The sequence below is a fragment of the Gambusia affinis genome, linkage group LG18 (genome assembly GCF_019740435.1).
Source record: "Gambusia affinis linkage group LG18, SWU_Gaff_1.0, whole genome shotgun sequence".
NCBI classification, from domain to species: Eukaryota; Metazoa; Chordata; class Actinopteri; order Cyprinodontiformes; family Poeciliidae; genus Gambusia; species Gambusia affinis.
This window is the reverse complement of record NC_057885.1, coordinates 24,985,979-25,001,055: the sequence shown is the minus strand read 5'-3', so window position 1 is coordinate 25,001,055 and position 15,077 is coordinate 24,985,979. Positions and strand designations below refer to the sequence as shown.

The 15,077-nt window shown below is 39.7% G+C and overlaps 1 protein-coding gene across 2 annotated transcripts in view; it reads left to right on the top strand.

The window, feature by feature from the left end:
• The window catches only part of LOC122820837 (high affinity immunoglobulin gamma Fc receptor I-like), a 65,577-nt gene extending 50,610 nt beyond the window's left edge, over positions 1 to 14,967 (top strand). The window contains exons 4-10 of one of the 2 annotated variants that reach the window (XM_044098469.1): positions 1,483 to 1,610; positions 1,792 to 1,827; positions 2,040 to 2,318; positions 2,398 to 2,643; positions 2,724 to 2,888; positions 3,014 to 3,094; positions 14,427 to 14,967. In XM_044098469.1, coding sequence (XP_043954404.1) covers positions 1,580 to 1,610; positions 1,792 to 1,827; positions 2,040 to 2,318; positions 2,398 to 2,643; positions 2,724 to 2,888; positions 3,014 to 3,094; positions 14,427 to 14,494 — 906 coding nt within the window. In that variant the 5' untranslated portion in view covers positions 1,483 to 1,579 and the 3' untranslated portion in view covers positions 14,495 to 14,967. Of the gene's footprint in view, positions 1 to 1,344; positions 1,611 to 1,791; positions 1,828 to 2,039; positions 2,319 to 2,397; positions 2,644 to 2,723; positions 2,889 to 3,013; positions 3,095 to 14,426 lie in introns of those variants that run through there. The other variant, XM_044098470.1, reaches the window with a different exon arrangement.
• Positions 14,968 to 15,077: the final 110 nt, after the last annotated feature.

Genomic DNA, 15,077 nt, shown 5'->3' with positions numbered 1-15,077 from the left:
ATGTCCTGTAACTCTTAGCCGTCTCCCTGGTCCAACATGCTTCAGTCAAATCTGAATCACCTCTGAACTGCAGTCCAGATCTCCACAGTTCTGCTAACAGTGATGGCATAGTTACTTTGAAAAAGTAACTTTAATCGGATTACTGATTACTTGTTTTGGAAAGTAACTAAGTTACATTAAAAGTAACTTTTTAATTACAGCAGCTGCTGACAACAACGCTCCGCCTCCTGTGAAAATTACATTGATCTTTTTCTAATGTTGACATCGACAATGTGTCTCCACTGATAAGGTTGAGCTGAAGAGGAGATTGTTTAATGGTTACAACAGTACAAAATAAAATACGTGAATCATTTGTGTGGTCCACTGGGTTAGGGTTAGGGCTAACCCCGCACAGATTTGTGACACTTATCTTAATATTAATAATCATAATGGCGTTAAGTTGCCATTATAATTATTGCCAACTACGGACACGTTTATTCGTGGCTGTTTTCACGTTTCTTGCGCTGTTCATATTAGTCTCGATGTTTGCAGTTTTCTGGAGCGCAACGCGAAGCTCGACGTCATTCAGAGGTAAAATATTAACTTGACATTAACAAAGACACAGCGGGACGGATCATCCGGGAAATGATGGACAGGGAGAGACGGAGTAAAACTACCTTAATGAAGGACAAATTCTGGGATTTATTATGAGTCTCTGCTTATTTCCAAGCCCAAATGAGAAACTTCACGTTCAAAAACGAGCCCAAAAAGGCGCAACCCGCCACTCATTAAATCTGCAAGCGACTTAAAAAAAAATGAAGCCCAAAGCCGCTTATAATAATCGGACTTGGCGACAGAAACTCAAAATAGTTCCAGTTTTTCCACCAACAAAATGCGCATCTCCCTCCATTGTTTACATTTCTGTCGCATAGAGACGTCGGTCACTCGACAAGACGAGTAGAGGAAATACGATTAAATAACAAAAGAAGATAGTAACGCAAAAATGATTTTGATAAGTAACTGTAGTCTGACTACTCGATTTGAAATAGCAACGCGTTAGATTACTGGTTACTGAAAAAAGTGGTCCGACGTCACTTTGTAACGCGTTACTGACGTCACTGTCTGCTAATGACCTGCTCACTATTTGAGTTAGGTGTGTTGAAGCAGAGATGTTTCTATAAGCTGCAGGACAGCGCCCCCTCCAGGCCTGGATTTACCCTCCTCTGTCTTCTCTCTATTTCCTACATCCATGACAAAGTTTCTGTCTCTCTGCTCCTCTTGGCCAACATTTGCCAAGTTACTTGATAAGAAGGAAACTTTCATTAATTAATTTATTTTATTTGATCTTTATTTATACAGGTTGCATCATTTACAAGAGATCTATTTTACTGTCAGATATTTAAAAACTTATTTATTGTTCTGAATATGAAGTAGTATTGTCCATTATCTCACTGCTGGTATGAAGGTGGTTCCTGAGTGAAATGTGAGTTTCATCCTGTGAAGGTTTGTCTGCTGCTCTGATCCCTTGATGTGGAGGAAGGAGGCGGGTTCAGCTCAGTGACAGCAGCTGAACTGAAGCTTCAGATCAGTCAGAGCTACGATGAGACCAACATCTCTACCAGCTTCACTCTGTGAGTACAAACACTTTCTGATCCGTTTGGGTCGGACTTCTGCTGGCCGGCAGGTTTCTCATCGTTTTATTTAGAATCCATTCAGAAATCAGAGAAAATGAGCCGATTTATAATTTTATAGATGTTTCTGTTTGACATTCAAGGTTTTCAGATTTTAATCTGAAATGTTAATTTTTTTTAGTTCTGACCTTCTTGGTGTCCTGCACAGTGGCTGAAGGTTTGTTATACTCTGTAATATTAACTTTTAATGTAAAAATGTTTCAGAAAGAGAAATGAAACAAATCCTGATTTAAACAATTAAATATCGAGGAAAGTCATTCAATTTGTGTTGATGAGCCAAAACGTTGTAATAAAATCCCTATGACATGAGGTTCATCAGGAACAGTAATGCAACATTTTGAAAACTTATATGATCATGTTATTTTCCAGTTCTCCCAGTTCCTCTGACTGTGAGTCCCAGCAGATCTCAGTTCTTCAGAGGAGAATCAGTGACTCTGATCTGTGAGGATGAAAACAGATCTGAAGGATGGACTGTGAGGAGAAACACAACCAGAGGAACCAGGACTGAATGTAAAGATGGATGGGGAAAAGCTGATGGTTCTACCTGTAACATGACCTTCCTCTTCCCAGAGGATACTGGTGTGTACTGGTGTGAGTCCAGGTCTGGATCCTCCAGCAGCAGCAGCAGCATCCAGCTCTCTGTCTCTGGTAAGATCAGACTGTGGAGTTAGTGTTGCTGAAGCTGTGTGGAAATGGATGAAATGCTGTAGTTTGTCTCTGTGTTGAGGTGGATCAGTGATCCTGCAGAGTCCTGTCCTCCCTGTGATGGAGGGAGATGACGTCACTCTGAGCTGCAGAGCAAGGAATCCAACCCACAACCTCCCAGCTGCTTTCTATAAAGATGGCTCCTTCATTGGTGATGGATCATCAGGTCACATGACCCTCCTCCATGTTTCCAGCTCTGATGAAGGCCTCTATAAATGTAACATCAGAGGTCATGGAGAGTCTCCATCCAGCAGGATCTCTGTCAAAGGTCAGAGGTCAGAGAGGTTAAATAAATCCTGAACTTTAAGTTTTATCATGAATTTATAACTTATTAAAACTTTATTTTAGAGAAACCATCAACCACATCTTCCCCATCAACTCCTCCTCCATCATCATCATCATCATCATCTTCCTCCCAGTTTCTCCTCTATGGTCTCTCGTCTCTATCAGCTGTTGTTCTACTGGTTTTACTGGTTTTCTTGGTCAAACGTCACATTAACAGGAAATCTAAAGGTGAGATCAATGTTAATTATTTTAGTTTTTTAGTTTTTATTTTTAAGTTCATATTTGCAAACATTCAACATGTTTTTATTCATCTGTACATTTTTAAACTATTGATTTATTGATTATTTTTACAGATGATCAGGAAGATGGAGAGGAAAGTTTAACTTACAGTGATGTTCAAATATTACAGAGGAAACAACAGAAACCAAACGGAGGTAAAAATGTTTTCTTGGATTTATTAGTTTTCTGGAGCCACAAACTGTTAAACTGATAGAAAACTAAATAAACTAAATAAACTAAATAAACTAAATAAACTAAATAACAGAATCTTCTCAGGTTTTATTCAGATATCAGATATTTATTGATTATAACTAATAATCTGTTTTAAACATCAAACAAATAAATAGTTTTAATATTTAAACTATTTTAGAACATAAAAATATAATTTATTGATTTAAATATTTTGAATTAACTTGTATGAATATCATTGAACATATTTATCATTTTAACATTATAACATGATAAAAGTATTAAATTATTGTTTCTGTTCTGATTGGATTCTGTTTCCAGACTGTCGGGACGTTTAGTGATGTTTGGTTCTTAATGTAGTTTATTTATATTAATATTTATATTTATATTCATATTTATATTTATATTTATATTAATATTTATATTTATATTTATATTTGTGTTTATATTAATATTTATATTTATATATGTGTTTATATTAATATTTATATTTATATTAATATTTATATTTATATTCATATTTATATTTAAATTTGTATTTATATTTATATTAATATTTATATTTATATTTATATATGTGTTTATATTAATATTTATATTTATATTTATATTTGTGTTTATATTAATATTAATATAAATATTAATATTAATATTAATATTTATATTTATATTTATATTTATATTTATATTTATATTTATATTTATATTTATATTTATATTATTATTATATGTTTTGTTCTCTAAAAGTTGCTCTCTGTGTCGAAGCGTTTGCAGCAGTTGGTGGTTTTTCTGCTAACTGGCGCTAACAGACTCTGCGGTCGTCCAGTTTCCTGTTTGTGTCTCAGCTGAAGGTTCACATGCCAACGCTGTGAATAGATTCACCTGAAGAAACTTTAACAAACTTAGACACTAAAACTGTTTTAATGTTGACACTTTTATTAAATAGTTTTGGCTTTAATTCCTGTCACATGTAGAGTTTTCTATAAAAACCAAGACAGAGATTCTGTGTGAGACGCAGTTTTAATACTTTACATGATATTATATCAAAATAAACCCTGAACTGAACAATCTACGGGGCCCAGATTGATAAAATACTTTAGTCTCATCCAAACATTGTTTAAAACTCCAGGAGAACATTTTAAAATAGATTCTTAAATTCTAGATTCTGCTGAATTTATTGATCAAATGGACAATAAAGGAGGTGAACAAACCCAGAGTGAACCTGTGAGGGATTCTTTGGGCTCCAGGATTTAGGGCCCCTGTGCCCTTTGACCCCTGGGCATTACCCATAATCCCTCCCAGCTTGAACTGGTCCAGCTGTTGACAACCAGCGTCTAGATCTTGAGCATCTAGAGCTGTAAATTGTCCAGAAGTCATTGGCTTCCTGTTGATGAGACAAAACATTCCAGTAAAACGTTTTAGTAAAATGAACATGAAGTTCATCATGAACATTAAAGCCTCTGATGTCACGACCGTCACAGAGTGTCGGTGGGTTTTAGAAACATCTGGAAACAAAACATGAGAAACGTCTTTTAGTTCCAGCATCAAAGCTTCAGTTTTCACTGTTTTACTGGAAACATGCTGCGTTCCCAGCTGCTGCAGCGTCTCCCAGCTGCTGCAGCGTTCCCAGCTGCTGCAGCGTTCCCAGCTGCTGCAGCGTTCCCAGCTGCTGCAGCGTTCCCAGCTGCTGCAGCGTTCCCACCTGCTGCAGCTCATCATGAAATCAGACGGAACAAAAGTCTGTAGAGGAACCATGTTGGATCAGAATCTGGCTGCCGTGAAACAGAGTTTGAATCAGAACTTCTGGCATCAACTGAACAGAACCGACTGAGCAACGAAGGACAGAAACTGATTTTTAAATCAGTCACACAGTCGGTCAGTAAAGGTGGAAAACTGAAGTAGCTGTTGGTAAATATGATGCTGCTGAGCAGCTTGATGGTGGATCAGATTCATCCTGATGGGAATAAACAGTTTTCAGTCTGTTTGATGCAGCAGATTGGTTCTGTTCTGCACAATGTTGAAACTATAAACCTTTAGGGAACCTTTAACATCGTCTGTTAGAGGGTTAACTGTCTCTACTAGTAAAGAGTTAACTGTCTCTACTAGTAAAGAGTTAACTACCACTACCCACCTTCCTTATCTACACTCAGAACTGTTTGTTGTTTTGTTTTTATTTTTGTTGTTTTGTTTTTATTTTTGTTGTTTTGTTTTTATTTTTGTTGTTTTGTTTTTATTTTTGTTGTTTTGTTTTTATTTTTGTTGTTTTGTTTTTATTTTTGTTGTTTTGTTTTTATTTTTGTTGTTTTGTTTTTATTTTTGTTGTTTTGTCTTTATTGTCGTTTCTTGGCTTCGTCTTCTTACAGTTTTTGTTCGCTGTTCATTCCCAGAATGACAAACTGACCCTGAACGCAACACGGACCGACTGCTGGATGTGAGTCACAGTTTAGCCTTTAGCCTGATTCTGATTGGTTAGCAGGTCTGTGTGGTGAAGCTGTTAGCTTCTGTTAGCTTCTGTTAGCTTCAGAGAAAAGTCTCTGAGTGAATCTGAGTTTCTGTTTCTGATGTTCTGGTTTCACAGCAGATCCAACTTGATCCAAACTTTGTAGAAAATCCTCAGAACGTTTCCTTCTTTGGGATCATCAAGATGTTCTTGGTAGAAATGAGACGCTCTTTGTGTTCTGTTGGGTCTCCAGTCACTCTGACCTTTGAACTCCCTGATGGAGGCAGTTTTTCTTCCATACTGTTGACTAATGACCTCTGACCTTTACTGAGGCCTGGAGGTCTGCAGAGATTAAAACTTTGTTCTGGTTTCCTCTGGGATCTTCTGGATTGGGATTTTAGTTTTAACTGGTTTTTCCCCAGTTACCCTCAGACAGATTCATCTCCAGTTCAGATCCTTCTTGGTTCCTTTTACCTTCCTTTGGTAAAAGCTGATATTGCCACCGATCAATGTGATTGATAGCAGACTGCAGGTGTTGATTGGTTTTGGCTTCAGTACTTATAAACTCCTGAGCCGCCATCTTGAATCCATGACCAGACTGGAGCAGCTGGTCAGACCTTGAGGTCCAACAGTCTTTAGTGTCGGTGATGGACGAGCGCACGCAGGGTCAGAGGAAAATACTGAGACTTTGGAGAACCTGTCCGTCTGAGGGAACAAGCAGGTTAAACCAGAAACATAAAAATGTTTTAAAGTGAGTTTTGCTCACAGAGACCTCAGTGGGTTCATGTTCACACATTCCACACACAGTCATTTTCACGCCCACAGAGTGAGAAACTCAAGCAGTGGAGACACAATGGACCCGACCAGAACCAGACGGTAGCTGGTTAGAGTTTAGATTGGATTTCTTCACTCCTCCATGTTTCTCCATTTTGGATGATCTGAGTTTCTCTGGAGTCTCAGAGCCAAAATGTCATCATAACTCTGATCATAACATAAATTTATCTTCATCTGTTCCTGGATTCCTTTAATCTGGACAGGAAGTGACTTTTTGAGACCTTTACATGTTTCATGATGTTCATGTAGAGAAAAAACTGAAGTTAAAACTATGATGAGCTTTAGAGGTTGTAACTCCAAAGCGACAACACTGGCACGGCTTCCTTTTGACGGGCTCTTTATTAAACGCCGTGAAAACTACAGAAATAAAAGACAAAGCTTTAGACATAAATACATTTACAGACAGACAGATATCATGTGCTTTGACAAAGGTTACCTCGTGGCCGCCTGCCACTTCGGAGGTCTTTAACCGATTAATTTGTCGTTGTTCACTCTAAACCAAAATATTAAGTAATTAAAACACCGTAAAAACACCATAACCAATAAATTCACAAAACATTACAAACACAACTATAAAACACCTTGACTGCTACCGGAGACATGAGGCTGCTGCGTGTAGCTCAGTTCCAGGCTTCTGCTTCTTCTATGTTTATTCAATTCTCGCAGCCTCACGCATGAACACAAATCTCGCGATAACTTCCAACAAAATAGTTTGAGTCGAAATAAAATACAATCATTTAACACAAATCTTAAAACATGAACCAAACAACTTAAAATACATTATTCTAATTTTTAGAAATAAACATAAAATTTTTCAAGAAATAAATTATTTTAGTGACACTTACAGAGGTAATGTTAACTATTAATAAGTTAACTATTAATAAGTTAACTATTAATAAGTAATGTTAACTATTAATAAGTTAACTATTAATAAGTAATATTAACTATTAATAATTAATGTGAACTATTAATAAGTGATGTTAACTATTAATAAAATATCTTCCTGAAGTTTCTTCTGTTTCTCATCAACTCCTAGAAAAACTCCAGAACTTTATAATATTCTGCTTATAATCTATGAAAAGTATTAAAAGTTTATTGCAGTTTGAAAAGTTACAGCTGATAAGGAGCCATTTTGTCTTTCATGTTGTAACATTAACTTTGTTTGTTACCAACAACAAACTTTATTTTAATAAACCTAAAATATTGGAGGTTTAATATCCTCCAATATTGATCCAATAGATAATAGATCTTCTTATAAATTGATCAAATCAGCTGAAAGGTTTTTATGTTTTTATTATAATGAACTGATCATAACTTTAAAATATCCAAACTATTAAGTTTATTTTTCCATTGAATGTTTTTATGAACCACCTCAGTTTTATTTCTCATAACAGTTAAATATTCACCAGTAGAGGAATATTTAGTTTTAACTAAACTGTCTTCATTAATGTTGATTGACTTGGTATCTCCGGGTTCTGACCCGAATGGGTTCTGACCCAGTTGTGTTCTGACCCGGTTGGATTCTGACCCGGTTGGATTCTGACCCGGTTGGATTCTGACCCGGTTGAGTTCTGACCCGGTTGGGTTCTGACCCGGTTGTGTTCTGACCCGGTTGAGTTCTGACCCGGTTGGGTTCTGACCCGGTTGGATTCTGACCCGGTTGGATTCTGACCCGGTTGTGTTCTGACCCGGTTGTGTTCTGACCCGGTTGGATTCTGACCCGGTTGGATTCTGACCCGGTTGAGTTCTGACCCGGTTGGGTTCTGACCCGGTTGGATTCTGACCCGGTTGTGTTCTGATCCGGTTGTGTTCTGACCCGGTTGGGTTCTGGTTGGTCTTGTTCCTCTGTTGGCTGGTTGGTCATGTGATCTTCTCACGCCATCAGGACCACAGCAGAGTTTCTCATCAGAGGCTGGTTGAGCTGCTGCCGTTTGGTCGCTCTGTGGTTTGGACTTCGTCGCTGTTGATTCCGTTCCAACCTGAGAAACTGTTTGCGTCCTGCTTTGATGTGAACGTGTGACATTGAGTAAACAGAGGTGAAATGCATCGTGGTTTCCGCTGCTGACAGTCAGACATGTTCTCGTGACTTACCATGCTCTCCACAAACCCTGGCACTCCTGACAGCCGTACCTGAAAGAGCAGGACTGTTTTAACATCATACCATCCAGAAAATATCAACCTTTAATTTGAGAGCAATTATTAAGTTTATGAACTTTATATCTTTAACGTTTAACCCAGTTGGCCTCCACACGGCCGCCTACTGGGCAGTGTGGTCTGTTACTGGTGTGTTTCCATTGATGTAATGGAGAAGGAGGCGTTTAAAGACACGAGGGCCCTCAGGTCTTCTGAACTGTAGCTAAAGGCTTCAGTGGCTCCGGACCTGGGAAGAATCACCGCCTGAGGGAAACCAGAGTGACGAAGGTCAGACAGCAGCTGCTGCAGCTGCTGCAGCCAACAGACTCTGGTTTTGACAGAAACGCCTCTGAAAGGCCTTGAACTGCTGTTGGTGTTTCGTCTCATTACAAACATCGTTGTAGATTTTGAGAGTAACAAGAAAACTCTTCAAAATGGGAGAAACAAGAGAACATATGAAGTGAGGCAGACGCCTCCTGATCTTCATGAAGCAGGAAATGATCAGAGATTCATTTAGAAACTTTCTCCTCACAACAACCTGAAAGTGTCTGATGTCACTTTCCAGTCAAAGGTCGGTCTGTAAATCACCAACCTGATTCCTCCCATCGTCTCTGACCAGAGAATCGGATCCGTTTGTTTAGGAAACAGAGGAAATGATGGACCTGATGGATCTGATGGAGAATTGAAGCCAAATTCCATCTTGATTCCCTCAGAGCTTTAATTACATTTCATACTATAACCACAGATTGACTTTATCATAAGTATTAAAACACAGAGTGATAAATGCTGCTGCTGTTAGCCACAGATACATGAGGAAGTTTGAAATGAACAGAAAATGTTTTTAAGTCAATTTCATCCTGAACCAAAGGAGCAGAATCATATCAAATATATTTTTAGCTTTACATCATATTATAAAGTTATTCCATCAAAAACATACCTGGATTGTTGCCATGACTCCTTCATAATCTCCATGGCAACCATTCAGATGAGCCGCCTCGACAATGGAGGCAGGAACACGGTCCACTCAGACTCCATGTCCCCCACCTCCCCCGGGACGTGTTCGAAGTTCTGCCGGAGGTGGGAGTTAAAGCTCCGTCTCACATGGGATTCTGCCAGACGTTCCCAGCAGACCCTCACAACACGTTTGGGCTGCCAGGTCTGACCGGCATCCTCCCCCACCAGCGGAGCCAACTCACCACCAGGTAGTGGTCAGTGGACAGAACCTCTCTTCACCCGAGTGTCCAAGACATACGGCCACAGATCCGATGAAACGATGACAAAGTCGATCATCGAACTGCAGCCTAGGGTGTCCTGGTGCCAAGTGCACATATGGACACCCTTATGTTTGAACATGGTGTTCGTTATGGACAATCCATGACGAGCACAGAAGTCCAACAGAACACCACTCCAGTTCAGATCAGGGGGGCGGTTCCTCCCAACCACGCCCCTCCAGGCCTCACTGTCATTGCCCATGTGAGCGTTGAAGTCCCCCAGCAGAACAAGGGAGTCCCCAGGTGGAGCACTCTCCAGTACCCCCTCTAGGGACTCCAAAAAGGGTGGGTAACCTGAACTGTCGTTCGGCCCGTAAGCACAAACGACAGTCAGGACCCGTCCCCCCACCCGTAGGCGGAGGGAGGCTACCCTCTCGTTCACCGGGGTAAACCCCAACGTACAGGCGCCGAGATGGGGAGCAACAAGTATGCCCACTCCTGCCCGACGCCTCTCATCCTGGGCAACTCCAGAGTGGAAGTATGTCCAGCCCCTCTCAAGGAGACTGGTTCCAGAACCAGAGCCATGCATCCAGGTGAGACCGACTATTTCTAGCCGGAACCTCTCAGCCTCACACACACTAGCTCCGCCTCCTTCCCCACCAGAGAGGTGACATTCCACGTCCCAAGAGCTTCTGCAACCGAGGATCGGACCGCCAGGGTCCCCTCCCTCGGCTGCCACCCATCACACAATGCACCCGACCCCGTTGACCCCTCTCACATGTGGTGGGCTAATGGGAGGGGGGACCCATGTTAACTCTTTGGGCTGTGCCCGGCCGGGCTCCATGGGTAAAAGCCCGGCCACCAGACGCTCGCCGTCGTGTCCCCCCTCCAGGCCTGGCTCCAGAGTGGGGCCCCGGTGACCTGTGTCCGGGTGAGAGAACACCAAGTCCAAAGGTCTTTTCCATCATCAGGGTCTTCAGGCTACACTTTGTCTGGTCCCTCACCTGGACCTGTCTGCCTTTGGTGACCTTACCAGGGGCATGAAGCCCCAGACAGCAGAGCTCCCAGGATCATTGGGGCCTCAAACCCCTCCACCACGATAAGGTGGCAGCTCCTTCAGACTAGCCAGCAGCAATTAGCAAACACCTGCTGGAGCTGCTGAGCTCCTGATAGGAGCTGCTGCTCTGAGCAACGCTCCTAAGAACAGTTGTAAAAGGCATAATGGAGAAGCATTGTTGTGATGATGAACTGAAGGCAGAGTGTTGGAAAGATTAGGAACTTCTTAAAGGGACAGAGGCCAATTTCAAGGCTTCAAATTACAAACTCAAATTTCTTTTAAAGTCATTTTATAAACAAATCATTTTCATAACAACTGAAGGTAAAAATTACTTGATTTTTAATTTTTGTTTTTTGTTTTGTCTGTCGACTGAATTGGATCCGATCCTGAATGGATCAGAACAAAAACCTTCTGGTGGTTTTTTGTTCAGGTTTTCTCAGTTTTAGTGACAGAGCAGCAGAATCATCATCTGATGATCTTCATCTTCATTTATGGACCTGTGATTTTACAAACTGAGAATATTACCAAACTGGACTTTTTCTCAGTTTATGATTGAATTAATTTTCCTTTAAAAGCTTTTAGAAACCAGAGAGCAGTGATATAAATGATGTTATAATATCATAAATAAATAATGTCTGTAAGTTCAATATTCTCAGCACTTCCAGAGCTGAACTGAAACAGGAGAAAATTTAACATTAAAGATGATCTAATATTAAATATTAATGACAATAAGACATTTTAAATATGTTAAAGTAAATAAAACTGCATGTTTATTGTTTTTATCCTAAAGCTGAACTTTCAAGTTTTCTTCTGGTGTTAAAATAGTTTATACAACAAACTCAGTTAAAGTAATAACTAGTAAAAATAGAAGAATAACAAAAAGAAACTAGAAAATTCCTGAAGAAATTTAACCGGGGCCTCCCACAGTGTGCCTGTCGGTTTGGATCCAGCGTTCTGATGACAAAAATTAGCATCAATGCTAAGCTTATATAAAAAATTACAAAGTAGCATGTGGAGAATCATAAGAATGTTGACTAACATGGACTTGCACCATTCAGTATACTAAAGATAGCTAATGTATAAGAAATAGCTAAAATGCTTATTTTAGGAAAAATCTAATGCTAATGCACTGCCTTGCTGAGAGAAAAACCTGAGAGAAAATGATAATGCAGGCTAATATTATTATATTTATAATAATATGTTATTTTATTGCATCATTTTTTAGTAATAATTTCTGTGAGAACCCAGATTAACTAGAGAGAATCCAGATAAACCAGAGAATCCAGATTAGCCAGAGAGAATCCAGATTATCCAGAGAGAATGCAGATTAACCAAAGAGAATCCAGATTAACTAGAGAATCCAGATTATCCAGAGAGAATCCAGATTAGCCAGAGAGAATCCAGATTAACTAGAGAATCCAGATTATCCAGAGAGAATCCAGATTATCCAGAGAGAATCCAGATTAGCCAGAGAGAATCCAGATTATCCAGAGAGAATGCAGATTAACCAAAGAGAATCCAGATAAACCAGAGAATCCAGATTAGCCAGAGAATCCAGATTAGCCAGAGAGAATCCAGATTAGCCAGAGAGAAACCAGATTAGCCAGAGAGAATCCAGATTAACCAAAGAGAATCCAGATAAACCAGAGAATCCAGATTAGCCACATAATCCAGATTAGCTAGAGAGAATCCAGATTATCCAGAGAGAATCCAGATTAACCAGAGAAACCAGATTAGCCAGAGAGAATCCAGATTAGCCAGAGAGAAACCAGATTAGCCAGAGAGAACCCAGATTAACCAGAGAATCCAGATTATCCAGAGAGAATCCAGATTAGCCAGAGAGAAACCAGATTAGCCAGAGAGAATCCAGATTAACCAAAGAGAATCCAGATAAACCAGAGAATCCAGATTAGCCACTGAATCCAGATTAGCCAGAGATAATCCAGATTAGCCAGAGAGAATCCAGATTAACTAGAGAATCCAGATTATCCAGAGAGAATCCAGATTAACCAAAGAGAATCCAGATAAACCAGAGAATCCAGATTAGCCAGAGAGAATCCAGATTATCCAGAGAGAATCCAGATTAGCCAGAGAGAAACCAGATTAGCCAGAGAGAATCCAGATTAGCCAGAGAGAACCCAGATTAGCCAGAGAGAAACCAGATTAGCCAGAGAGAATCCAGATTAACCAAAGAGAATCCAGATAAACCAGAGAATCCAGATTAGCCACAGAATCCAGATTAGCCAGAGAGAATCCAGATTAGCCAGAGAGAATCCAGATTAACCAGAGAATCCAGATTAGCCAGAGAGAATGCAGATTAACCAAAGAGAATCCAGATTAACTAGAGAATCCAGATTATCCAGAGAGAATCCAGATTAACCAAAGAGAATCCAGATAAACCAGAGAATCCAGATTAGCCAGAGAGAATCCAGATTATCCAGAGAGAATCCAGATTAGCCAGAGAGAAACCAGATTAGCCAGAGAGAACCCAGATTAACTAGAGGATCCAGATTAACCAGCGAGAATCCAGATTAGCCAGAGAGAAACCAGATTAGCCAGAGAAAAACCAGATTAGCCAGAGAGAACCCAGATTAACTAGAGGATCCAGATTAACCAGCGAGAATCCAGATTAGCCAGAGAGAAACCAGATTAGCCAGAGAGAATCCAGATTAGCCAGAGAGAATCCAGATTAACCAGAGAATCCAGATTAGCCAGAGAATCCAGATTAGCCAGAGAGAATCCAGATTAACCAGAGAAAATCCAGATTAGCCAGAGAAACCAGATTAGCCAGAGAGAATCCAGATTAGCCAGAGAGAAACCAGATTAGCCAGAGAGAACCCAGATTAACCAGAGAATCCAGATTATCCAGAGAGAATCCAGATTAGCCAGAGAGAAACCAGATTAGCCAGAGAGAATCCAGATTAACCAAAGAGAATCCAGATAAACCAGAGAATCCAGATTAGCCAGAGAATCCAGATTAGCCAGAGAGAATCCAGATTAACCAGAGAATCCAGATTAGCCAGAGAAAATTCAGATTAGCCATAGAGAATCCAGATTAACCAGAGAAAATCCAGATTAGCCAGAGAGAATCCAGATTAACCAGAGAAAATCCAGATTAGCCAGAAAGAATCCAGATTAGCCTGAGAGAATCCACAGTAACCAGAAAGAATCCAGATTAAGTTGAGAAAATCCAGATTAACCAGAGAGAATCCAGATTAACCAGAGAATCCAGATTAGCCAGAGAATCCAGATTAACCAGAGAGAATCCAGATTAACCATAGAGAATCCAGATTAGCCAGAGAATCCAGATTAGCCAGAGAAAATCCAGATTAACCAGAGAGAATCCAGATTAACCAGAGATAATCCAGATTATCTCAGGAGAACATGGAGACAGAAACATCTGATCAGATCCATAATTTCTACAATATTGATGGAATAATTTCATTTCTACTGACAGGAAGTTTTAACAATGAGTCATTTCAACATCTGTTACCAGTAGCAACAGTTAGCTTCAGGCTAGTCAGTTAGCATTAGCCACGCTAGCAGCAGTGGTGCTAAAGAGGCTAGCTTAGCTGCAGCTAAATGATGGAGCTTCAGTGATTTGATGTTTTCTTCTTCTGCAGCTCTGAGGCGGCGCTGCTTCACTACTGTTCTGTACGCCACCAAGACAGAAGAAGAAGAAAAACTTTGATGCTGAAACTCCTGGAGACAGAAAATGTTGTTGATGTGAAACTGGATCCACTGACAACAGGAAGAAAACATCAGTTCTATAACTCAGAGAGCTTTCTGTAATAAACTGGAAACATTAGAAAGTTGTTCATTCACAAGAATCTGATTTATGATTCTTACAATAAATTCATGCAGAAGAATAAAATCAAGTCCAGAAAAATGTTCACCTGTCCATCTGAATATGTTTGAGTTTTTCTCTGTAAGGCCTCATGAATGTATTTCATGTTTCATTCTCAGTGTTCAGTCTCATGTTTTCAGAAACTGTTTGGATTTGAAATGTCTGAATGTTAAAACCTCAGCAGCTCCTTTGTTTCTCAGCAGCTTCAGCCTGTTGAACCTGCAGCTCTGCAGCTTGTTGCTAACAAACATGATGATCCTGTTTGTCTGCAGCTAAAAACAGTAAAGAGATCAACTTTATGTTTTCAATGCTTTTATGTAGAAATGCTTAGAAATTAATCTGATAATGCAATAAACTGCAGTTCACATTAAATTCAGTGTTTGTGCATTTATAGCATTAAATCATTTCTAACTGTATATATATTTAT